Here is a 25,298-nt window from a genome sequence, read left to right on the forward strand (position 1 = left end):
AGGTGGAGATCCGACTTATGGAGGCCTTCGCGGAAGGAATGTTTGAAGCGTACACTCGACTGGGTAGAATGAGGTGGACAGGACAACAGGTGGACGTGTTCGCTGGCGAGCGTAGAAGGTTGGCTAAACTTGCGGGATATGAGGGAGAGTCGCTAGAACGCACGGTCAGGTTAGCGTTCGTGACCGGCTTTCCCGACATCATGTCGGTCGAGCTACAGAAGCTCCCGAACGTGCGTTCGATGCCGATGGCCGAGATCATATCGCGGGCACGTGTACTGGTGTCGTGCAGCAGGTTGACGTCGGTAGCAGCGACTGTAACGTCGAAAAGTGGCCCAGCTAGGAGCAACGGAGAGGGGCTGGGGAAAGAACGCGTGCGATCGTTCAAGGGACAGTGTTTCCGGTGCCAGGGCCCACACATGGTCCGTGACTGCGCGTCGCCCAAGCCTGAGGTGATTTGCTACCGGTGTCGAGAGCCGGGGCATGTGGCCAGCAAGTGTCTGCGGGGAAACGGACCGCGGGAGACTACTGCGCCGGTAGTTGTCCCTTTGGATTAGTAGCTGCGCGTTTCTCATCGTTACCTGTGGTCGACATTCTGGTGAAGGGGAAGATGTCGCGAGCCCTGGTGGACACGGGCTGTACGACGACCCTGATGACCACAGAAGTGGCAGAGACGTGGAGTGGAGGAAGCAGTGTTAGGGCAGTCGACGGAAGAGAAGTGCACTGCGAAGGGGTTACGGATGCGCAGATTGTGGTGCAGGGACTGCAGCTGACGTTGCGAGCGATTGTGGTCGGTCACTTGGTGGACGAGATCGACGTGGTGATGGGGATGGATGCGATCACCCGTCTGGGAGGTGTTACCATCAACGAGGCTGGCGTAACGTTTGGGCTAGCAGGGAAGCCGCGTAGGGCGAGACCACGCACCGACGACAACTGTGAGGAAATGGATGCGGCGCACACCATTGAAGACCAGGATTTTCGGGCTGTCTTTGATGGCGAGAGGTGGACAGTGGAGTGGCACTGGAAGGGAGAGCCCCCGATGTTAAAGAACAAAGTGGGCTGCTATCAGCATACTCTAAAAGGAGATGCCAGAAGTGAGTTCGAGGGGGAGGTGGAGCGGTGGATTAAGGAGGGCATACTGATCCCCTGGGAAAAAGAAGAGAGCGGAGTCCTGCCACTGATGGCGGTGATACAGCCCACAAAGCGTAAGGTCAGGCCAGTGCTCGACTTCCGAGAGCTGAATGACCACGTGTCGTGTCATACAGGCGGCGAGGCCACGGATGTCTGCGGAGACACCTTGCGAGAGTGGAGGCAGATGGCGGGGGCCTCCACGATTGTCGATTTAAAGTCGGCATACCTTCAGGTTCATGTGGCTGAGAAACTATGGAGGTACCAGCTCGTCAGGTATAGGGGCCGGACGTACTGTCTGACCAGGTTGGGATTCGGGCTGAATTCAGCTCCGAAGATTATGGCAACAATTCTCAAGGCCGTCCTGGGGAAGGTGGACAGAGTAAAAAGGGCCACCAATTCATACATCGACGACATTCTGGTGGATGAAACCGTGATGCCAGCAACGGAGGTCATAGGCCACCTGAAGAGTTTTGGACTGATCGCCAAGCCGCCAGAGGCTATGGAGGGAGGTGCTGCACTGGGCCTCAAGCTATGGAGAGACAAAGCCGGCGCCTTGGTGTTCCGGCGAGGGAATGAGATCCCTGAACTGGGCGCCAGCATGAGTAGACGGGAGCTGTTCTCTGTGTGTGGGAAACTGGTGGGACACTACCCGATTGCAGGCTGGCTCCGGACAGCATGTAGCTTCATCAAGAGACGAGCCGAAGGAGTGAAGTGGAATGATAAAGTGGGGGAGAGGACGATCGACATGATGCAGGAAGTCCTGGTCAGAGTAGGAGCAGAGGACCCGGTGAGGGGCAGCTGGTATGTTCCCAAATCAAAGAGCGGGATCGTATGGTGTGACGCCAGTAGCATCGCAATAGGGGTCGTCTTGGAAGTGGGAGGTGTCACGGTGGAAGATGCAGCCTGGCTCAGGAAGATGGATGACTGCAGTCACATCAACGTGGCGGAGTTGGAAGCCGTGCTGAAGGGGGTGAACCTAGCCTTGAAGTGGGGGTTGCACACCATAGAAATCAGGACTGATTCGGCCACTGTACTTGGTTGGGCGACGGCAGTCATCACCGATGAGCGGAGGGTGCGGACCAAAGGGGCTGTAGAGATGCTGGTAAAGCGTCGATTGGGGATACTGCGTGAACTGACCACTGAGTTCAATCTGAAGCTGAGCGTGATCTTTGTGCCTTCCGAGAAGAACAGGGCAGACGTCCTGACCAGGGTTAAGCGAGCCTGGTTGCAAGTGCCAGAGGATGCGAAGCAGGATGTAGCTGCAGTATGCCATCTGAGCGACTCGGAGTTGCGGAGACTGCACACCATGCATCACATGGGTGTGGACAGGACGTTGTTCCTGGCCAGAAAAGTCGACTCCGACGTAACAAGACAGAGCGTGCGGAGAGTGGTTAGCAGTTGTGACAGGTGCCAGTCCATCGACCCTGCTCCGGTCGTGCATGAAGCGGGAAGTATTCCAGTGGACCAGGACTGGAGACGACTGGCGGTGGACATAACACACTACCGGCAGGGGACATACCTCTCAATGGTTGACTGCGGACCGGGGCGGTTCGCCATATGGAGGGAGATGAGGTCAGGAACCGCAGAAGAAATTGCGAAAGTGCTGAACGAGATATTCCTGGAACGAGGCCCCATGGATGAACTGCTTCTGGACAACGGCACTGCATTTCGCTCGGAGGCGCTGAGAGAAATGCTTGATGAGTGGAAGGTCAACCGCTTCTTCAGAGCGGCATACCGGCCAAGTGGAAACGGGGTGGTGGAAAGGCATCATCGTACCATCAAGGCCATGGCAGAGAGGGGTCACATTTCACCAGTCGAGGCCGTGTTTTGGTACAACATGTCGCCCAGATCAGGACAGGCCGAGGAGTCGGTGCCACACAGGGCAATATTCAGGTACGAGTGGAGGCATCCGTGTACTACATCAACGCGACCCGGGGCAGAGGAAGAGCACGCCTTCGTGCAGGTCGGGGAGGAAGTCTGGGTAAAACCCCCAAACGCACGGTGTACATCGCAATGGGGAAAGGGGACAATAACCTCCGTAAATTCAAAGAATAACATCTCGGTCGATGGTATGCCACGCCACGTTTTAGACATACGGAGGATTGTCCATGCCCCGGAGGATGGGACAAGCAACAGTGGGCAAGACGATAACAACAGACAGGATGACGAGGTCGGCAGCAACACGCCAGAAACAAGTCCTAGGGTCGCGAAACCAGTTTCAGGTGCGGGAGCAAGTGAGGAAGCCGGTTCAGTGATCTATAGATCAGGGGGGCGTGTGGTGTGGTGTTGAAGGAGTGTGACGGAGCGGGAGGGAGCGGAAGTGGGTCTTGCAGGTCTTGCAGGGCGCATGCGCCGGCGGAAGCGGAAGTGACAGACAGAACGCACGTGCGGCATTGACCAGGCCAGACAGACTCGAGAATGACGCGAAGACGACAAGACGCTAGCAAGTTGGCTGAAGGCGAATCCGACTTCATCTCCTCAGGTAAGACCAAATTACACTTCTAATTCTTTCCTTGTTCTGTTACGCTCCTTTCACCACACATATTACACAAAATTTGTCTTTCTCTACTCCCAGTTACAAGGTGGCACAACTTTCTCAGGGTGGCTCAACTCTCATTATGAGTATGCTCAACTCTCCTCACTCAGCAGGAGTCTTGTGCCATTTGACAAATTTCTTAAACTGAGTACTACTTTGAAATGCAATCACCTTGAATATCATAATCCACACTGTATTATAACAGAGTATTTAAATTTCAAATGACAAGAAGTTATCCTACTAACAATGCAGATTTTGGGAAATGTGGCCCATTATGAAAAAGTGACTCAACTCTCCTGGATCTCCCCATCTTAGTTCAACCTACACAAGTTAATGTGTGAGAAACAAAAAAGGAATTTTGAAATAAGTTTCTATAAAACTATTTTTTAAACATCGATTGACTATGGGAGCCCACCAGAATAAAATAGTAATCAAGGAGGTCCATAGATGAAAAAATGGTTGATAATCCCTGACTTAGAGGTTCTTTTTCTTGTGTTCCCAAGTGCTTTATTGTGTTTCCCCTCATGTAGTAGTTGCCAATAGATTTCTGTTTGATTTTATCTAACCAGTAAATACTCTGCTAATTGTCTTGGTTTACTTTCCCATTGAACCTAATTCTAATTAATAAGTATCAGCTGATGTGAAATAGCCTCTGTGACACTGAACTTATCAGGTACAAGGCATCATGAAACAAAAAAGACAATCCACTCCTACATATATAAATGGTATACTTTATGTGTTCAGATGGCGAGCTGGCAGAAACGTTAGCACACCGGGCGAAATGCTTAGCGGTATTTCGTCTGCCGTTACGTTGTGAGTTCAAATTCTGCCGAGGTCGACTTTGCCTTTCATCCTTTCGGGGTCGATAAATTAAGTACCAGTTACGCACTGGGGTCGATGTAATCGACTTAATCCGTTTGTCTGTCCTTGTTTGTCCCCTCTATGTTTAGCCCCTTGTGGGTAATAAAGAAATAGGTATACTTTATGTGTTCAGCTCTATGTATTTGTTGTCAGCCATAATGCACATGTGTTTTTGTATGTATGTTTATATACATTTGTGTGTGTGTGTGTGTGAGAGAGAGAGAAAGAGAGAAAAAAGAAAGTGAAGGGATGTATTTGTCATGTATACATACATACATAAATATATATGCATACACCTTTTTTGTATGTATGTGTGTGTGTGAGTGAGAGAGAGTAGTGTCTAAGTAGCACTCTCTCTCACACGCAAGTACACACACGCACGCATACATACAAAAATGATGTATGCATATATATTTATTTATGCACGTATACATGACAACACACCCATTCACTCGGTCTCCCTCTTTCTCACACACATGTCCATTTCATCTGATGTTTGATAATGTAGGTCAATGTATCTCTGCGTGTGCTTGTGTGTGCATTCCACAATCACCATTTATTTCAATCACTTTTGTGAAGATATTTATGTAACTCATTTTTTTCATTTAATCTCCATTTCAAGATTTTTAAAAAATGATGAACATTGGGACCTTGCATTGACTGAAGCATCAGTAGGCGCAGGAGCGGCTGTGTGGTAAGTAGCTTGCTTACGAACCACATGGTTCTGGGTTCAGTCCCACTGTGTGGCACCTTGGGCAAGTGTCTTCTACTATAGCCTTGGGCCGACCAAGGCCTTGTGAGTGGATTTGGTAGATGGAAACTGAAAGAAGCCCATCGTATATATGTATATATATATGTGTGTGTGCGTTTGTTTGTGTGTCTGTGTTTGTCCCCCTAGCATTGCTTGACAACCGATGCTGGTGTGTTTATGTCCCCGTCACTTAGCGGTTCAGCAAAAGAGACCGATAAAATAAGTACTGGGCTTACAAAGAATAAGTCCCGGGGTCGATTTGCTCGATTAAAGGCGGTGCTCCAGCATGGCCGCAGTCAAATGACTGAAACAAGTAAAAGAGTAAAAGAGAGTAAAGAGTATCAGATTCTCCAAGGAAACTCTGTAACCTTTTTGCAATTATACTGAACATGTATCAACTTGGCAGTCCCCTACAACTTTGGATGAAACATCATGAGGACATGGCTGAGGACTTAAAGTATGCAATTCAACAGGCAAACCCAGATATCAGTATTCAGTTCTCTGAAACAATGTTTAACCAAGCACTGACTGAAATTGAGGATTGAGTTCTGGCCATGGGAGGCAAAAATTTGCAAGAGTCCTGCTCTGGATTGCTGAAAACAAGCCATCAAATTAGTGATTTAACTTCAGGAGACATATCAAGAGAGACAAATTATAACATTACAGACTTGGCTACATTTGTGAATGAACATGAACCTAAACTCCTTCCAGAACAATGCTGTGCATATGATAAAATTATTTTGTCAGTCAGAGAAAAAAGTGGAGGAATTTTTTTCTTGATGCTCCTGGTGGCACAAGTAAAGCATTTGTAACAACATTGCTTATCTCCAAGGTAAGGCAACAAAAAAGAATTGCAGTTGCTGTACCATTGTTTGGCATTGCTTCCACCCTTCTCCCAAGAGGACAAACAGTTCATTCTGCTTTTAAATTACTGCTAAACCTGGTCACAAATGACAGTCCAATTCGTAACATAAGCAAAGATTCAGGTTCAGCAGAATTGTTGTGCCAATGCCACCTTATCATTTGGGTTGAATGCACCGCGTCACATAGAGGTGCAATGGAAGCTCTTGGTAAGACCTTACAGGACATCAGAGGCAACAATAAATCTATGGGAGGAGTTATATTGGTTTTATCAAGAGACTTCAGACAGACATTTCTAGTCATTCTGAGACAACAAGATCTGATGAAATAAAAGCATACATTAAGCAAGTCTTCACACTTTTGGAATAAAGTACTGAAATTCTCTTTCAATACTAATGTGTGAGCTTCATTACATGGGGACCAATGTGCAAAACAGTTTTCAACTGGTTCCTCCAATTAAAAAATGGAAAAGTACCATTTGATGGGAACAGTGATATCAATTTGGCTCATATTGTCAGACTTAAGTAATGATTATAATTCACATAAATAGTTGTGTGAAAGGGCAATTCTTGCTCCAAAAAATGTGACAACAGCAAGGATTAACCATGAATTAATGAATAAGATTCCAACAGTCATTAAAAAGTACAAATCAGTTGATTCAGTCCTTGACAAAAATCAAGCTGACCATTACACAACAGAGTTTCTTAATTCTCTTGAGTCACCTGGAACTCCTCCGCATAAACTTTTTTCTGAAGGTAGGAGTCCTAATAATGCTTCTAAGAAAGTTAGATCCTCCTAAATTATGCAATGGGACAAGGTTGATGTGATATAAGCTGTCATCATTACTGGATGTGCCTCTGGAGAAGAGGTTTTTATTCCAAGAATTCCAATCAAACCAACAAGCATGCCATTTGAGTTCAAAGGAACACAATTCCCAGTGTGACTTTGCTTCACAATCTACTGGCTTGCACTTAATTGAGCCTTGCTTTTCTCGTGGTCAACTTTATGTTAGTTGCTCCAGGGTTGGTAGTTTGCAAGATATATTTGTCTATGCTCCAAACCAGAAAATAAAGAATCTTGTTTACCCAGAAGCTCTTACGTAATTTCCTTCAACTTGTGATAGAATTTATCTACTTTCATAAAAGTGGTAAATTTTGTATTTTCGTTTTTTATTATTATTATTTTATTTATTTTTTATATTATGAATTCAGAATTGATTTCCCAATTGAAAAATAAATTGTATTCCAATTGAAGAATAAATTGAATTTAGAATAACAATTTTCTATAGAAAATAAAAGATAGGGAAGGAGAGATGGTTTGAATAAGGCACAAAGTGATGAACAAAGAGAAAGATAGGGGAGAGTAAAAGAAAGAATGAGAGTAGAGAAGAGAATGAGAAGCATTCATGCATCAGTCAAACTAAAATCTAAATTTAATGAAAATATAAAAACCATGAGTTACCTGTTATAATGGTGTTGCCTTCATAATTGAAAGCACAGCTGAAAATTTCATCTGTGTGTCCTTCAAGAACTTGTTTGCATGCCCCTGTCTCAGGGTCCCATATTCGTGCAGTTTTGTCTGAAGATGCTGTCAAAATGGCTGTGCCCTGAGGGTTGAATGTTATCTGGAAATGATAAAGCAAACCAACAAAATTATAAATGTCAATGTACTTTGCAGGAATGTGCATGGAATAGTTGATCCAGTAAGCTCACAGTTGGAGCTGTTATCTACAGAATATTTTTCATTGGTACATTTTGAAGGTGGCGAGCTGGCAGAAACGGTAGCACGCCGGGCGAAATGTGTAGCCGTTTTTCGTCTGCCGTTGCGTTCTGAGTTCAAATTCCGCCGAGGTTGACTTTGCCTTTCATCCTTTCGGGGTCGATAAATTAAGTACCAGTTACGCACTGGGGTCGATGGAATCGACTTAATCCGTTTGTCTGTCCTTGTTTGTCCCCTCTATGTTTAGCCCCTTGTGGGTAGTAAAGAAATAAATATTTTTCATTGGTACATTTTGCAATCTTTTGGTACCATATTCTTACATTTAATGTATCAATACCTATAAATATAGACTCACAGGCTGAATTAACAAAGCAACAGATTTCCAGCCAAATTACTGGCAGCAGCTGGTATTCTATCACTAGTATTGCTTCGAGTCCTTGATTGATACACTTCATTCTTAAAGGCTCAATCCACCTAGCAATAAAAAGGTACCATTGCTAGAAATAGCTCATGACTCCAAACAGTTGAATAACTATTAACTTCTTAGGGGTTTTGTTACTTCTTTCAAATATTCAGGATGGTACTGTGCTAACACAAACTGTTCATACACAAGGGATGGTGCATATTATCACCATCATTGTTTTAACATCTACTTTTCCATTTTCACTGAGGCAGATTTCCTAAGGATGGATGCCCTTTCTGTTAGCAAACCTCACCTGTTTTCAAGCAAGCTAATATTTCTTCGTGGCCAGGTATATTTTCATGGAAGATTGGAAATGGGAGACACCAGTTGCATGATGGTGACACTCATTTACAACAATCATGTGATGTTCAAGACAAGGAGGCACAGCCCCACCCCCTTATACACACACACATGCATGCATGCTCATCATTTGACTCTATATATACTCTTTTACTCTTTACTCTTTTACTTGTTTCAGTCATTTGACTGTGGCCATGCTGGAGCACCGCCTTTAGTCGAGCAAATCGACACCGGGACTTATTCTTTGTAAGCCCAGTACTTATTCTATCGGTCTCTTTTGCCGAACCGCTAAGTGACGGGGATGTAAACAGACCAGCATCGGTTGTCAAGCAATGCTAGGAGGACAAACACAGACACACAAACATATCTAAATTTTAAATTATTCAAATTTTATATTTTATTTTTATTTTTTGAAGGACACTCTGAAATAAATGAATGTATTCTTTGCTTTTTCCTTTTAATTCAGAGTAAATTTTTCACTGGCTACCTACTCAGTAGCAAGGTTGTGAAGGAAAGCATTCTGCAGATTTTTATAGTCTCTGATATCATGATCTTTTGTAGAGTATGAATTAAGGATTTGCATTCCTTCCCCAAGATCAGCCATACTTTGTTCCAAACAGGTTGGTATGTATCCTGTTGCTCCAATAATAATAGGTATGAAGCTGAAAGTGTATTTTGGGTATTGGATTTGAAAACCCTCTTGAGTTTTTAAACCACATTGGTGTGCAGAGGGTAGCTGATTTCCACAACAGAACATAATTTCTCATGATCCCACACAGCACAACAATATCTGGCTGCTTGCTTTTAACTTGGTGACTGTTTTAATTTTGAAGTTCCACCAATATTCTTTGACCCATCAGTCTCAATATAGTCAACTCAGTCTGTAGGTGTTTTCTTTTTCTAGTTATTCTGTTCCTATCTGTTCTGACCATTGCATCATACCTCATGGAAAGATAATATGTGGAAGACATTCTCTCACAGTTGTCAATAATATGGTTGATGTCTTCAGTTTTGGTCTTGCCCAGCTTACATTTATTGCCTACCAACATTTTCTGCCTCTTAAAGGGGATCTCTTGTTCTTGAATTATATAGAGGTAGCCTTCAAAGCGGGATGTCATAAACTTATCAGTACTTCGTGCCAAGCCTTTGACATGATTAATCCCTTCTGTAGTTTATGTTTTCTGTGCCAAGTACCTATCTACTATCTTCTTAGTGAACTGCTCCATTTTTTATTTTGTTCTTCTGATAAATAGAGATCTGTATCAGCTCTTATTTTATACTTCACAAGTTCATTAGTTATCCTAATTATGTTATTGATTTCATGGTCACAAACGGATTTCATGGTCACAAACTTGGGCAAGATAATTACCGGTCTCTTTCCTTGCAGTGACCAGTTCAGAAGGCCAAATGTAGGTGTGAAAACAGACAATGCAAAGGTGTTGTGGGCAATATGCTTGTTGTAAGCTGAGAATTTTGATGACCATATTCTCCTTATCCTCCCAAGGCATTCATTCCTGGTCTTCTTCTTATTTGTATGTAACCTGACTGCTCTCTGTAGCTCAATTTTTCTAATATTTGGTATGTTGACTTCATATGAGCAGTAATTACATACATCCAAGTATCAGACTGACCATAATGGTTGCCATGTTTTATGTATGTCTGTGTATGTGTGAGCATATGTATGTGCATGTGTGTGTTTGTGAATGTATAGTAATGCTTCACTTTACAAGGACCCACTTTATGAGACCTCAAGTTTACAAGTTTTATTTTAAGCTAGTATGTAGCTTTTAAGCAACTAGCCCCAAATGGAAAGATCTGCAAACAGATCTCTGACTTGTTTTGGAGAATTTGTAGCAATTGCTTCGTCCAGAGTCATATCATGTAAAAGAATCGATGGAAACAATCCCAATAGTGTAAACGTAGGAACCCACAATTTCAGGATTGCAGGTCCGGATTTGGTTTGGAATGTTTTTGATTTACTCATGGAGTTAGCCTGATTTCAGAATGGTATGATATGTTGAGCTACAGCCACTAGGAGTAAAGTTGAAAGAGTGTGACACATGACATTTGCATTTATTATATTAGATATGTTTAATTTTAATTTTGGGGAAACTGTATTTCAATTAAAGTACATATTATATGTGTGTGTGTATGTGTGTATATGTACATACACACACACACATAAATATATATGCATGTACATGTATGTATTAAAGAAAGCAAAAATGATAGTTTTCAGAAGTTTGTTCAGTATGCTGGCCACAGGAATTTCTATCCAGGAAAGTTGTACCTCATCTCCCTCTTTCTCTCACATACTCACTCTTTCTCTCTCTCTCTTATTATTACTCCCACTGCCACCATCAACACTACTACTTTTAATAAAACATCATCAACTCTCCCTAAATTTCTTTGTCTCTCTTTCTCTCCCTATCTTTTTCTTTCTTTCTTTCTTTCTTTCTCTCTCTCTGTCTGTTTTTGTCACTGCCCTCACTGTGTCTATGCCTACATTTACTCTCACTCCAGCACAAGGAAGTGTCATTGAATAGTGAGAGAAGGGGTCAAAGTGTGACACACTGACACACAGAAATTAGTTTTCGCATTTATTATACTAGATATAGAAAGATTAAACAGCCATTTTGTGGAGTAAAATGATGGCATAAAATTGCAATGTCTTTGTGCATGCACTTTGTTTAGAGAGATTATTATAAGCTAATTCTTCATGCCATACATTTTATATTGTGTGGTGGAAGGTAATTGACCAGAAGGGAGAAAGAAAGATGTCGCAAGACATCTTGTGGCAGGGCACCTCTATCCCTTTTTTTATGGTGTCTGCAGAAGAGGCAAGTCATGCAGCTATCAGTAGTGTGAAGTGATCCAAGCTGGTGAGAGATTGGTAGAGTCAACACATGATAACAACTGAATGATCTGGCCATGGTTGCCAATTGCAACTCAAGGTAAGAACAACTATATTTTTGTGCTGTTAAACTACTCAGCATTTTTTAAACCCACCCAATATGTATAAACAAAAGTGTACAACAGACACCAATGGAAACAAAAAACCATCACTTTGGAAATGAAGTATGAAATTGTAAAAATGCTCAATAGCAGTACAACTGTGAAAAACATTTGTGACAAATCTCCACTTAACTCATCAACTGCACAATTCTCAAAGGGAAACAAAAATATTTATTTCAAGTGAGAAATGCGTAGCCTTTGCAATCAACCTGGGCTTGTGAAAGAGATGCTGGAAGCATTATTCTGGAAATGGAAAAACTTTTAAATGCATGGATAAGTAATAAAGCACAATGAATGCATGTGAATGTTAACAGAGGATTGATTTGAAGCAAACCAAAGCATTGTCTGTTTTCAGTATACTTAAAGAAATGAAAGATGACACAAATGAAACTGTCGTTGCAAGCAGAGGATGGGTTGGTCGATTTAAAAATCAACACAGGTGGCATTCCATTAAAGTGCAAGGAGAAGTGTCAAGTGCTGATGTAGATGCAGCAGAAAAATTTCCAGAAACATTGGCAGAAATAATTGAAGAGGGGGGGGGGGGGCTATGTGTCACAACTGATTTTTAATGTCAGTGAAACAGGACTTTTCTGGAAATGTATGCCATATGGAAATGTTACATTGCTAAGGAAGAATCTGTGCTGCCTGGTTTTAAAGTTGCAAAAGACTGACTGACATTATTATTTAGAGGAAATGCATCTGGGGATTTAAAATTCAAACCGATGCTAGTTTATTGAGTGGAAAATCCTAGGGCACTTAAAGATATCTTACAAAGTACCCTTCCAGTCATATGGAAATCTAATAAAAAAGCTTGGGTTATGGCAACATTATTTGAAGAATGGTTTTTATATCACTTTGTGCTGAAAGTTAAGAAATGTGATAAGAACAAATTTCCATTTCATGTAATGTTGTTTATTGACAATTGCACCTAGGGAAATACCTAGCCAAAGATTACAAGGAGAAAGCCTTTGACAGAGTCCCCCAATCCTTTATCTGGTGGTCAATGAGGAAACTAGGGATAGATGAACGGTTAGTGATAGCTGTGTAAGCCATGTACAGGGACACTGTCAGTAAGGTGAGGGTTGGCAATGAGTACAGTGAAGAATTCCAGGTAGAGGTAGGGGTCCACCAAGGTTCAGTCCTCAGCCCCCCCCCCTATTATCATAGTCCTCCAAGCAATAACAGAGGAATTCAAGACATTCAATGACTGGCATCCGTGCTAGTGGAGCACTAAGAGCACCATCCAAGCGTGATCGTTGCCAGAGCAGGAGACTGGCTTCCATGCCAGTGGCATGTAAAAAGCAGCATTCAAGTGTGATCATTACCAGCGTCACCTTACTGGCACTTGTGCTGGTGGCACATGAAAAAACATTCAAGCAAGGTCGTTGCCAGTTCCGCTGCACTGGCTCCTGTGCACCTGGCACATAAAAAGCACCATTTGAGTGTGGCCGTTTCCAGTACTGCCTGACTAGCCCTTGTGCCAGTGGCACATAAAAGCACCCACTACACTCTCGGAGTGGTTGGCGTTAGGAAGGGCATCCAGCTGTAGAAACTCTTCCAGATCAAAATTGGAGCCTGGTGCAGCCATCTGGTTTGCCAGTCCTCAGTTAAATCGTCCAACCCATGCCAGCATGGAAAGCGAACGTTAAAAGATGATGATGATGATGAATGCATTAGGGCCTATTAAATCAATAACTTTTTTGTCATGTGTCACTGTGAAAAATACTTATTGATTTTTGGAGGCAAGAATCAAAGAGCAAAGCCTAAGGCTTTGATAAGCTGACTCAACATGTTGGTTACAATTTCTGATTGAAACCAACTTTGCCTACATTGAAAATACCTTTTAGTTAAAAGCATGAACATCACATCTAACTTTTGTTATGCAAAGGCAAACCTGTACAAAAAAAAAATTCTAATTATAAGAATTTACTTTTGAAATTTCTCCTTCATGTCCTTCCAGTTTTGAACAAAGAATGTGAGTGGTAGTGTTGTAAACACGAGCTGTGCCATCAGCAGAAGCAGTCAATAAATATTGACCAGTCAGGTCAAAGCCAACATCTAGAACTTCATCCTTATGACCACGGAACGTTCCAATACATTTTCCTGGAGAAAATAAAAAGAGGAAAAATATAGAACATTTATACACACATCTATCTATCTCTATCTATATCTATATCTATATATATATTTACGGAGATGTACTTGCATAGCAAGTGATTTGATCTGAGATCGTGTGCTGGAACGAAAACAATTGCAGCGTGGAAGGTGTTTGTAAGCCATTTAAGAAACACACAAAAGCCGTTCGATTCACTTCAACATTTAAGTTTAATTTGTCAAAATACTTTCGTTGCTTTAAGACCGCAACCTGTTTACTGACAAAAATCCGTGCTGCATCTGCATCTGTTATCTATATTTTTATATATATATATATATATATATATATATATATATATATAGAGAGAGAGAGAGAGAGAGAGAGAGAGAGAGGTGGGGGAGAAAGACAAACAATAGCAGGCATGAGGAATGTATTGAGAGAGAAGTTAGGCATAAGAGGAATTAGATGCTGTGTGCAAGAAAGAAGAATGCACTGGTTTGGTCATGTGTTGCAGATGGATGCCGTTAGCTCCATAAAAAAGTGCCGATCTCTCAAAGTAGATAGAATGTGTAGAGGTGGACCCAGGAAGACATGGGATGAAATAGTGAAGGACAACCTGAAAACGCTGAATCTTTCAGGCAAAATGACAAAGGATCAAGATGCCTGGCACTTTGCTTTACTGAAGAAGACCCGAAGGTAAATGTGTTTGAAAGTTGTGTTTTTCTTTTGGTATGTTTGTTCCCAAACAACACTTCTTTTAGTGCTGTTTACACCACCGGATTGAATGGTACTGCCCAGGTGTAAAACCATAATGATATCTGTGGGGCAGCTGATGATGGAGGTATGTTGGATTGTTTGTATGTCTTTTTTTGTATATGTGGAATAGTGTTATAACATATCCTTTTGATATATATATATATATATATATATATATAACAGCCAAAACTCATACCGCTAAGTAGTTGTAATTCTGAAATAGAAAGAGTAGACCGTGTTATTGCGGTAAGATTTGAAAATTTAGAGCATATGTACTGGAGGCTTCTGTACCATAGCCTCGTGGACATATACTCGTCCTAGGCTCTCTGCCGACGAGGCACGCCAGATGTAAATGAATTTAATTTAATTTATTTTAATTGATTCATTTGCCAAAGTTTTGCCAAAACTATGCATAGTCCAGAGATGAAAGGGGTAAACGTTTTTATTTCTCTTTCTATTTCAGAATTACAACTACTTAGCAGTATGAGTTTTGGCTGCTCTTTCTAGTGAGTCGAATGTCCTATATGGCCATTCCTTATATTGTTGAATGTATATTATATAGTCTTTGACTATTTTTTCTTTCTCACTAGACCACTGGTAGCGGAGAATTTTTCTAGAATTTTTTGCCACCCTTATATTTATTAATAAATATATATATATATATATATATATATATATATATATATATATATATATATATATATATATATATATATTTGTCTAAGAGCCCATAAATCAGAAAAAACAGGTACTCCTGTACTTGTAATGGAGTGAGTATATTAATATTGGATTTTCAGATAAATTCATTAATTTTTTCTTAATTCATTTGAATCAAAGCCAAAAATATTTGTATCATATTATTTTATGGGTTTTTTTTTTAGTTCTAATATTCCTCCATAGCTTTTTTTTTTTATTACTTGAATTAAATTATTTGAATAAATTTTACTGCATTTCAGACATACACAGTTTTTCTCCTAGCCAAGGAACATCCTTTGACCTAAGATATACAAATTTCACAAAAATTACTATGGTAGTCCTCTCAATGTCTTGTTGGCTTATGTTTTGTTGGACAGCAAACAACAGAGTTTTGATAATAGTTTTCCGGTACTTTTAATTCTGTGCTGTTTGTGACTTGTGTACAATATCTAGTTGGCTCCACATCAAAGTTTTGTATTTGTGTTTGCTTGAAAGTCTGCATACTTAATCATGGTTTGCTGAGAACAGAACTTTTTGCATGCTTTATGATCCAGTTTGTCCTGCTTTCATTGTTAGAATGCCTTAATTTGTACATCAAATGTTGTCTTTTCAAATTGAGTGATGATGTCATGAAAACTTAATCAATGACACCCAACAACTACTGTAAGTACGAGCAGAATAAAATATCAGCCATGAAATCTTGTTTTAAAAATTCCTTTTCAAAGTGCGTGCGTGATGGTGGGACTGTTGATGGTGTGTGTGTGCGCATGCATGCAAATGTGCATGGCTCAGTGGTTAGCATGTCAGGCTCACAATCCTGAGGTAGTGACTTCAATTCCCAGACCAGGCTGTGTGGTTGTGTTCTTGAGCAAGACACTTTATTTCATGTTATTCCAGTTCACTCAGCTGTAGAAATGAGTTGCAATGTCACTGGTACCAAGTTGTATCAGCCTTCGCTTTTCTCTTGGATAACTTTGGTGGCATGGAGAGGGAAGGCTGGTATGCTTGGGCAACTGCTCATCTTCCATAAACAACCTTGCCTGGACTTGTGCCTTGGAGGGGCAATCCTATGGTCATTGATGACTGATGGGGGTATATATAAATATATAAATATAAATATATTTATATTTACAACAAGCATAATAACAAGCATAATAACGGTACAACAAGCATAATAACAGCAAATATCCAGGGTCTTTATCCGAAAACAAAACAGTGTAAAGTCCCTTTCTTGGAAGAATTAGCAACAGAAAACAACTCCAAAATAATTGGAATTACTGAAAGTCATCTCAACGAAAACATCCGCAACAGCGATATCACAATCAATAGATTCAACATCTTCAGATGTGATAGACAAGGCAGATCCCATGGGGGCGTTATCATGTATATCCATGATACCTATGCAGGCATAGAACTTGTCAATGAATCAAATGCCTACTGCAACCTGCTGTGCATAAAAATCATCCAACTTAATACAGTTGTAACAATAATGTACAGACCGCCAAACAGCCCAACATTATCCTTCACTGAGCCACTGACAAAGCTCCAACAAATTCTGGGAAACATGGCGAGTCCAATGCCAGACATTATCCTCCTTGGTGACTTCAACTTCCCTAACATCATCTGGCCACATGGACACATACTAAAACTGGGACAAAAGCTGAACAAATACAGGCAGCCAAACTGTTGGAAGTCACAGAGAAATTATACCTCAAACAAATGATGACAGAAGCAACAAGAAATAATAATACGATCGACTTGGTTTTCACCAACAACGAGGACACGCTATTTGACCTTCACTCAACCCCAACAATCCTTTCAGACCACAATATTATTGAAATGCATTTACACACTGGTAATGAGCCCAATGCCACAACTCTTAAACAAAAGGACATGCCAAAGCTATGCAGGTATGATTATCACCAGGCAAATTGGGAAACTATTAACAACCAGTTACAAATCATTGACTGGGATCTCTACCTTACTGGGCCAGATAAACACAAGAAATTTGTAGTGATGCTACTGTGTAGGGTTCAGCGCACATGCGCAGAATGGGGCTACTTCCGGGTGGCCACCGGAAGTCTTCCCCATGCGCATGTGCGGGAAACATTCCCTTACCCGCCAAAACTCAAATCTACCTCTCCGGCTCCACAGCTCATCGCGATTGGACGTACATTCAACAGGCTCTGACAACCTCACGACATAGCCGCCAACGACCACCAACAAACTTCAACAAACTAACAAGAAGCTGCACATCAGAGGTTGTCCTTTCTCCCATCAGACACACGTACGACGTCGCGATAAATAAACGAACTGCTGTCTTTTTACCTACAACCTGACTTCGTCTGTATTGTCTTATAAATTGTATGTGACTAGATCGGATATCGACACCCTTTCAGTGAATCGATAACAGATCCTTCGTTTCAATTGGTGACCCCAAGCTGAAAAAAAAAGAACAGAACAGAAGGCGCAGCAAACAGGTTTTTGCCAGATAGAGCGCTGAACATTCATTTTTTCATCCAGTTTTTCTGCTAAGTCTGAACACGATCAACTCTACGCAGTCATCATCCTTCGACGATTTGTTTCCGGTCCCCTCAAACAGTTATAAAAGGAGCCTCTCTTATTTACAGCAATAATGACGACACTAACATACACCACGGACGCCTTCATATCATCGATGCTTTTTCTCTGCCGTCGTCATCACCATCGTCGTCTTAGAACTTCACGTCGTCGTTATCTTCGTCACCAGCAACACTAAGCAACAATGTGTCTCAAGTCCATCACTGTCGCCTTCAACACCGTCGACCTCAACAAGATGTACATAGCAACTCGCGGAAGTTTAGCGTACATGCTGTTCGTGTATACACACCAGCATTAACAGCACAGTCTACCTGCGAGATCTTCTGTACCAATTTAACCTGTCACAGCATTGAAGCCATGACCGCTACATGACATGTGTTCAACCGGCATCTGCATTTGTGATCTCAACATTCTGTTACAGAACGAACTGCTATTATGTATCATGCTGTTACAAACTGGTAAATTAACTCCATCTTGTCTGAAATAGCCCTGACAGACTTTTTCCTATGCGCTGTATTTTATTTTGTCCGCATTCACTTTGTTGTATTTCTGTCGCACACACGTACACACACAAATGTTATCTCTGTCACATTCATACGTCATCCATGCCTTTCTCGCTTGTTTTTCCATGCTCAATTTGCCTTTGTGGACACAACTCATCTCTGTAAGACCCTAGGTCGGTCACGTATACATAGAGAAAGTTGTTTGTCCATGATAACGCGCCAGCATGTCACACTTTTGTTCCTGCATGACCGAGGCATATAATCGCTCAAGCACTGGCTGGCAGCCTCAGCCTTACTACATTAACCACTGGCATATTCATTGCTGTGTTTCAGTCTAGCAAGCCCTATTGCATTCATGCACCTCTGTTCTGCACGTGTACTGCCTTGTTTTGCAACACGTCTGTGTCAGCTCAATTCTTTTCCCGACTCAAAGAACGTCGGATGTTCACATGCGCTGCGCCCATGTTTAGGCGTAATTTCCCCCTGTTAGACCCCTGTTGGTCACGTAATTAACAGAGAAAATTATCTGTCTCGCGCATCACTCCAGCATGCTTACACTGTCACCTTTGCTAACCTTACACTTTCAGCTGAAGCACTGTCTGCCTTTTGTGTTACTAGCGATCTATCTGCCAGTTCCATTTCCTCTCCTGCAGCAATTGACTTAACTGCTATTTCGCAGGATCAACCACCTTTAGAGGAGTTGGATTTAACTTCGCCTAAGTTTATTAACTGTAAGTTTGCCTAGCTTCCGCTCCTTTCAGCGGACGGCTCTAGACTTTGTGATGTATCCACCGGTTCACCTAGACCATTAGTACCTGAGAAACATCAACGTTCTGTGTTTGATGCTCTTCATTCACTGTCACATCCAGGTATCTCTGCCACAGTTCTTTTGGCCCAATATGCGACGATCGATTACCGCTTGGGCACGCTCTTGTTTGAAGTGCCAGAGTGCTAAGGTCCATGGACACGTTCGTGCTCCACTTGGACAGTTTTCTTCTCCTGAAGCCCGTTTTCGCCATGTCCACCTTGATTTGGTTGGACCATGGCCTGTGAGTAATGGGTTCTCATATATATTTAACTTTATCGATCATTTCTCACGTTGGCCGGAAGCTATTCTTATTCACACATGCACCTTTGATTTTGCTCATTTTGAGTATTTTTTTCTTTTTTTTCCTTTTGGTGAATTTCTTATGTATATTATAAATTCTGCCATTTTGTTATATTGTATGATATTATGTACCAAGTCTTCTGGGGGATCGGCAAGCCTTCTGTTTTCTGCAGCACCACCACAAATTTTCTTGTTGTCGTACTTCGCACTCGAAGGGGAGCCTTGTAGTGATGCTACTGTGTAGGGTTCAGCGCGCATGCACAGAATGGACTACTTCCGGGTGGCCACCGGAAGTCTTCCCCATGCGCATGTGCGGGAAACGTTCCCTTACCCGCCAAAACTCAAATCTACCTCAACGGCTCCACAGCTCATCGCGATCGGACGTACATTCAACAGGCTCTGACAACCTCACGACATAGCCGCCAACGACCACCAACAAACTTCAACAAACTAACAAGAAGCTGCACATCAGAGGTTGTCCTTTCTCCCATCAGACACATGTACGACATCGCGATAAATAAACGAACTGCTGTCTTTTTACCTACAACCTGACTTCGTCTGTATTGTCTTATAAATTGTATGTGACTAGATCGGATATCGACACCCTTTCAGTGAATCGATAACAGATCCTTCGTTACAAATTCTTAAACAAGATCGAAGAAATATGTGCAAAAAATATTCCTCTTAAGAAAACCAAATCCACAAAAAAACCTGTACCACGGGAGCGAAAGATCCTGATGCGCAAAAGATCAAGACTAAGAAACAAAACATCTAAGCTGACATCAAAACATGAATTACAGAAAGTCCTTGACCAAATATACAGATTAGAAGACAATCTAAAACAACACTATGATGAAGAACGTAACAATGCAGAAAAGAGAGCCATAGAAAACATCAAGAAAAACCCAAAATGCTTCTACAGTTTTGCAAAGAAATACTCGAATACCAAGTCAACAATAGGACCTCTCCAGAGACAAAATGGGGATGTAGTGAATAACCCTATTGAAATGGCAGAAATGTTGGGTCAACAGTATGAAAGTGTCTTCAGTGAGCCATCTAAAACCACGAAGATCCATGACCCAGGAAAATCCTTCAAGGATATCGACCATACTAAACCTACCCTATCCGACATTGATTTCAACCCAGAAGACATAGAAAGAGCCATAGACAAGCTCTCCATGCACTCGGCTGCGGGGCCTGACGGTTTCAATGCCATGATACTTAAAAACTGCAAGGTACAATTGTTGAAACCCCTTTACATGATATGGAGGGAATCTATGGAGAATGGCAAAATACCAAATACATATAAAGAAGCACACATAACTCCAATACATAAAGGGGACAGCAAATCAAAACCAAAGAACTACCGACCAATCTCACTGACATCACATATTATCAAGGTCTTCGAAAGAATAGTTCGTGGAAAACTGGTTGAGTTCCTGGAATCTAACAATCTGATGAATTGCAACCAGCATGGATTCAGGTTAGGTAGATCATGTCTTTCCCAACTACTGGCACACCATGACCAAATCCTAGAAAATCTAGAGAATGGATACAACACAGATGTTATTTACCTCGACTTTGCCAAGGCATTTGACAAGGTAGATCATGGCATCCTGTGTCACAAACTTCGAAAGCTAGGAGTAGGAGGAAAAGTTGGTACAAATAGAACTCAAACAGTCACTGTGAATGGAACCCATTCAACACCATCACCTGTGACCAGCAGTGTTCCTCAGGGTACAGTACTCGGCCCAATCCTGTTTCTCATCCTCATCTCTGACATAGATGAAGATACAACCAGCAATGTCTCATCCTTTGCTGATGACACCAGGGTCATGAGACAAATCAAAGACGAGGTGGATACAGAGGCCTTACAAAAGGACCTGACCACCATATATAAATGGCAGAAAACAAACAACATGTTGTTCAATGATAAGAAGTTTGAACTAATTCGCTACGGAACAGATCAAGATCTGAAAAATACAACAAACTACAGAAACCCATCAGGACAACAAATAATGGAAAAACAGTATGTGAAAGATTTAGGCATCCACATGGGAACCAACCTAAAATTCAGAGAACACCTTGACTCAGTCTGTCTTACTGCAAGAAAGTACAGCGGGTGGATCTTGCGCACCTTCAAATCAAGAGATACCTCAACAATGAAAACCCTCTGGAACGGTATGATACTTCCGAGGATTGACTACTGTTCTCAGTTGTGGTCACCAACAACAAAGGGCCAACTATCTAAGATGGAATCGCTCCTTAGAAATTTTACCTCATACTTCTCAGAAACGAGGGACCTGGACTATTGGCAAAGACTCAAAACCTTGAAGATGTACTCAATAGAAAGAAGATTTGAGCGATACCGAATTATATACATTTGGAAAATGATAGAGCAAAAGGTGCCAAACTTTGGTATCAAAACCTACTACTCACTGCGCCACGGAAGACGCTGCCAGCTACCACCAATCAACAAAAAGGCTGGCCAGGCAGCAAAAACCCTGCGAGAGTCAAGTCTGTTGGTTCGAGGAGCACAACTATTCAACTCCATTCCGGTACATGTCAGAAATCTATCAGGATGCAGTGTGGAATCATTCAAATTGCAGCTGGATAGATACTTAAGCACCCATTAGAGATGAACCCCATCTCCCAGGATATACACAATGAGCACAAACTGACTCAAACTCGCTCCTACACATGTCAAAAAAAATTAAACAGAGAATACAACCTGGCAACCACACCAGACTCTGAGGGTGGAGTCTTTGACTTGGCCTGAGCATGGACTCAAACTCAAATGAAATGAAATATACATATATATATATATATATATATATATATATATATATATATATATAAATATATATATATATATATATATATATATATATATATATATAGGCGCAGGAGTGGCTGTGTGGTAAGTAGCTTACTAACCAACCACATGGTTCCGGGTTCAGTCCCACTGCGTGGCATCTTGGGCAAGTGTCTTCTGCTATAGCCCCGGGCCGACCAATGCCTTGTGAGTGGATTTGGTAAACGGAAACTGAAAGAAGCCTGTCGTATATATGTATATATATATGTGTGTATGTGTTTGTGTGTGTGTGTTTGTCCCCCTAGCATTGCTTGACAACCGATGCTGGTGTGTTTACGTCCCCGTCACTTAGCGGTTTGGCAAAAGAGTCCGATAGAACAAGTACTGGGCTTACAAAGAATAAGTCCCGGGGTCGATTTGCTCGACTAAAGGCGGAGCTCCAGCATGGCCGCAGTCAAATGACTGAAACAAGTAAAAGAGTAAAAGAGTAAAGAGTAAAGAGTATATATATCATCATCATCATCGTTTAACGTCCGTTCTCCATGCTAGCATGGGTTGGATGGTTCAACCGGGGATCTGGGAAGCCAGAAGGCTGCACCAGGCTCCGGTCTTATCTGGCAATGTTTCTACAGCTGGATGCCCTTCCTAACGCCAACCACTCCGTGAGTGTAGTGGGTGCTTTTTACGTGCCACCTGCACTGGAGCCAGGCGAGGCTGGCATCGGCCACGGTCGGATTGGTGCATTTTACGTGCCACCTGCAAGGAAGCCAGTCGAGGTGGCACTGGCTTCGGCCACGATTCAGATGGTGCTTTTTACGTGCCACCGACATGGAAGCCAGTCGAGGCGGCGCTGGCATCGGCCACGATTCAGATAGTGCTTTTTACGTATCTCCAGTCCAGGGGTCCTGGCATCTGCCAGGTGCCAGTCATAGGATTGTTTCAATTTCGATTCCGATTTCAATTTCACTTGCCCCAACAGGTTTTCGCAAGCAAAGGGGGGTAGGCATAGGTGCCTGTCGTCGGATGAGGTTCGATATCGACTTCGCTTGCCTCAACAGGTCTTTGTGTGTCCAAGGGAGGAAAGGCATGCATAAGTGGGCTGGACTCACTTATCCTGCCTGGTCTTTTCACGCACAGCATATTTCCAAAGGTCTCGGTCGCAGGTCATTTCCTCAGTGAGACCTAAAGTTTGAAGGTCGTGCTTCACCACCTCAGCCCAAGTTTTCCTGGGTCTACCTCTTCCATAGGTTCCCTCCACTGCTAGGGATTGGCACTTTTTCACACACCTATCTTCATCCATTCTCGCCACATGACCATACCAGCGCAATCATCTCTCTTGCACACCACAACTGATGCTCCTTAAGTCCAACATTTCTCTCAGGGTACTAACGCTCTGTCGAGCATGCACACTGATATTACACATCCATCGGAGCATACTGGCTTCATTTCTCACGAGCTTACACATATCCTCAGCAGTCACGGCCCATGTTTCACTGCCATGTAGCATGGCTGTTCGTACACATGCATCATACAGTCTGCCTTTTACTCTGAGCGAGAGGCCTGTAGTCACCAGCAGAGGTAAGAGCTCCCTAAACTTTGCCCAGGCTATTCTTACTCTAGCCGTTACACTTTCACCACACCCACCCCCACTACTGACTTGGTCACCAAGATAACGGAAGCTATCAACTACTTCTAGTTTTTTCCCCTGGAAAGTGACGGAAGTTGTTTTCTGCAGATTTTCAGAGGTTAATGCTCCCAAGCATCTGCCACATACAAAAACACATCTTCCCAGTTAGCCTTCCTTTGACATTGCTGCACCTCTTATGTGTCCATAGCTTACACTGGGTACATCTTATAGAGTTTCTACCTACACCTTTTCTACAGATCGAGCAAGGCCACCTTCCTGAAGACATTAGTGGATTGTCTACCTTCCTACTTATTAGGACTTTGGTTTTAGCTAGGTTGACTCTAAGGCCCCTCGATTCTAGACCCTCCTTCCACACCTGGAACTTCTCCTCCAGTTCTGATAGTGACTCAGCAATTATAGCAAGGTCGTCAGCATATAGGAGCTCCCAGGGGCAACCTGTCTTGAATTCCTCCGTAATTGCCTGGAGGACTATAATAAATAGGAGGGGGCTGAGTACTGAACCCTGGTGGACCCCAACCTCTACTTTGAATTCTTCTGTGTATATGTTGCCATAGGACAAGGTATCTATATATATAAAACAAAGGCTGTCTGTATGTGTGTGTAATATGTATCCATTTCTACGGTTTACAACTGATTCTCTCCTTTTTCTCATTCCCTGTTTCTCTTGCTTACACACATACTCTCACCCTCTGTAATAGTTCCTCTCTTTCAGTTTGTCTTCTTTCCTTCCTTCTTTCTCCCTCCCTCTTTCTTTCTTTTTTCTTCATCTCTCTTTCTTTCGTCCTCTTTCTTTTGTTCTTTCTTTCTCCCTCTTTCTTTGTTTCCTTCCTTCTATCCCTTCTTTGTTTCATTCCTTCTATCCCTTCTTTGTTTCCTTCCTTCTATCCCTTCTTTCTTTCTTCCTCTTGCTTTCTTTCTTTCTCCCTCCCTCATCTTTCCTTCTTTCTGTTTGACTAAAGGCAGTGCTCCAGCATGGCCACAGTCAAATGACAAACAAATAAAAGAATAAAAAAACTATGCCATTTTAATCCCAAGCAATCTTTGCTTGTAAATAAAGGTCATTACATATTTTTCCTTTATTAGAATAAATTTGGCTTACAGATGTTTCTAGTAGTCATTATAGGTATGTTACTGATAGGTTTACTCAATTGGTCTATTGATGAGTTGAGAGAAATTGAATGACCTGAAAGAATTAATGCTACTTTCATCAGAGCCATTTCTGGTTATAACAAAGCAGAACACTACAATAAATTGAAGAGAAGGAAGGTAAGAATAGAGAAAGGGGTCACTTAATAGATGCAGAAGTGGGGAGCAGATAAGATTTCCTAAATATCGGAAAAGGACAGTCATAAAACATTAATGTTAGTAATCAGGTCAACACACATGAGCATATTTGCAGTGTTTTAGGTTAGAAATTCTTCAAATTTCATTTTTGGATTTGGTTTGCAAGATTCTTTATGTGC

General features: G+C 42.1%; 1 protein-coding gene across 2 annotated transcripts in view; it reads right to left on the reverse strand.

Annotated features, from left to right (window-relative positions):
- LOC115209381 (dynein assembly factor with WDR repeat domains 1-like) overlaps nt 1-25,298 on the reverse strand; it is a 107,599-nt gene that overhangs the window by 10,031 nt on the left and 72,270 nt on the right. For both annotated transcript variants that reach the window (XM_036501580.1, XM_029777762.2), the window contains exons 11-12: nt 13,565-13,737; nt 7,599-7,761 (exon numbers count right to left, since the gene is read on the reverse strand). In XM_036501580.1, the coding sequence (XP_036357473.1) occupies nt 7,599-7,761; nt 13,565-13,737 (336 nt within the window). The remainder of the gene's footprint in view (nt 1-7,598; nt 7,762-13,564; nt 13,738-25,298) is intronic.

The sequence above is a fragment of the Octopus sinensis genome, linkage group LG3, assembly GCF_006345805.1.
Source record: "Octopus sinensis linkage group LG3, ASM634580v1, whole genome shotgun sequence".
In the NCBI taxonomy this organism is placed as follows: Eukaryota; Metazoa; Mollusca; class Cephalopoda; order Octopoda; family Octopodidae; genus Octopus; species Octopus sinensis.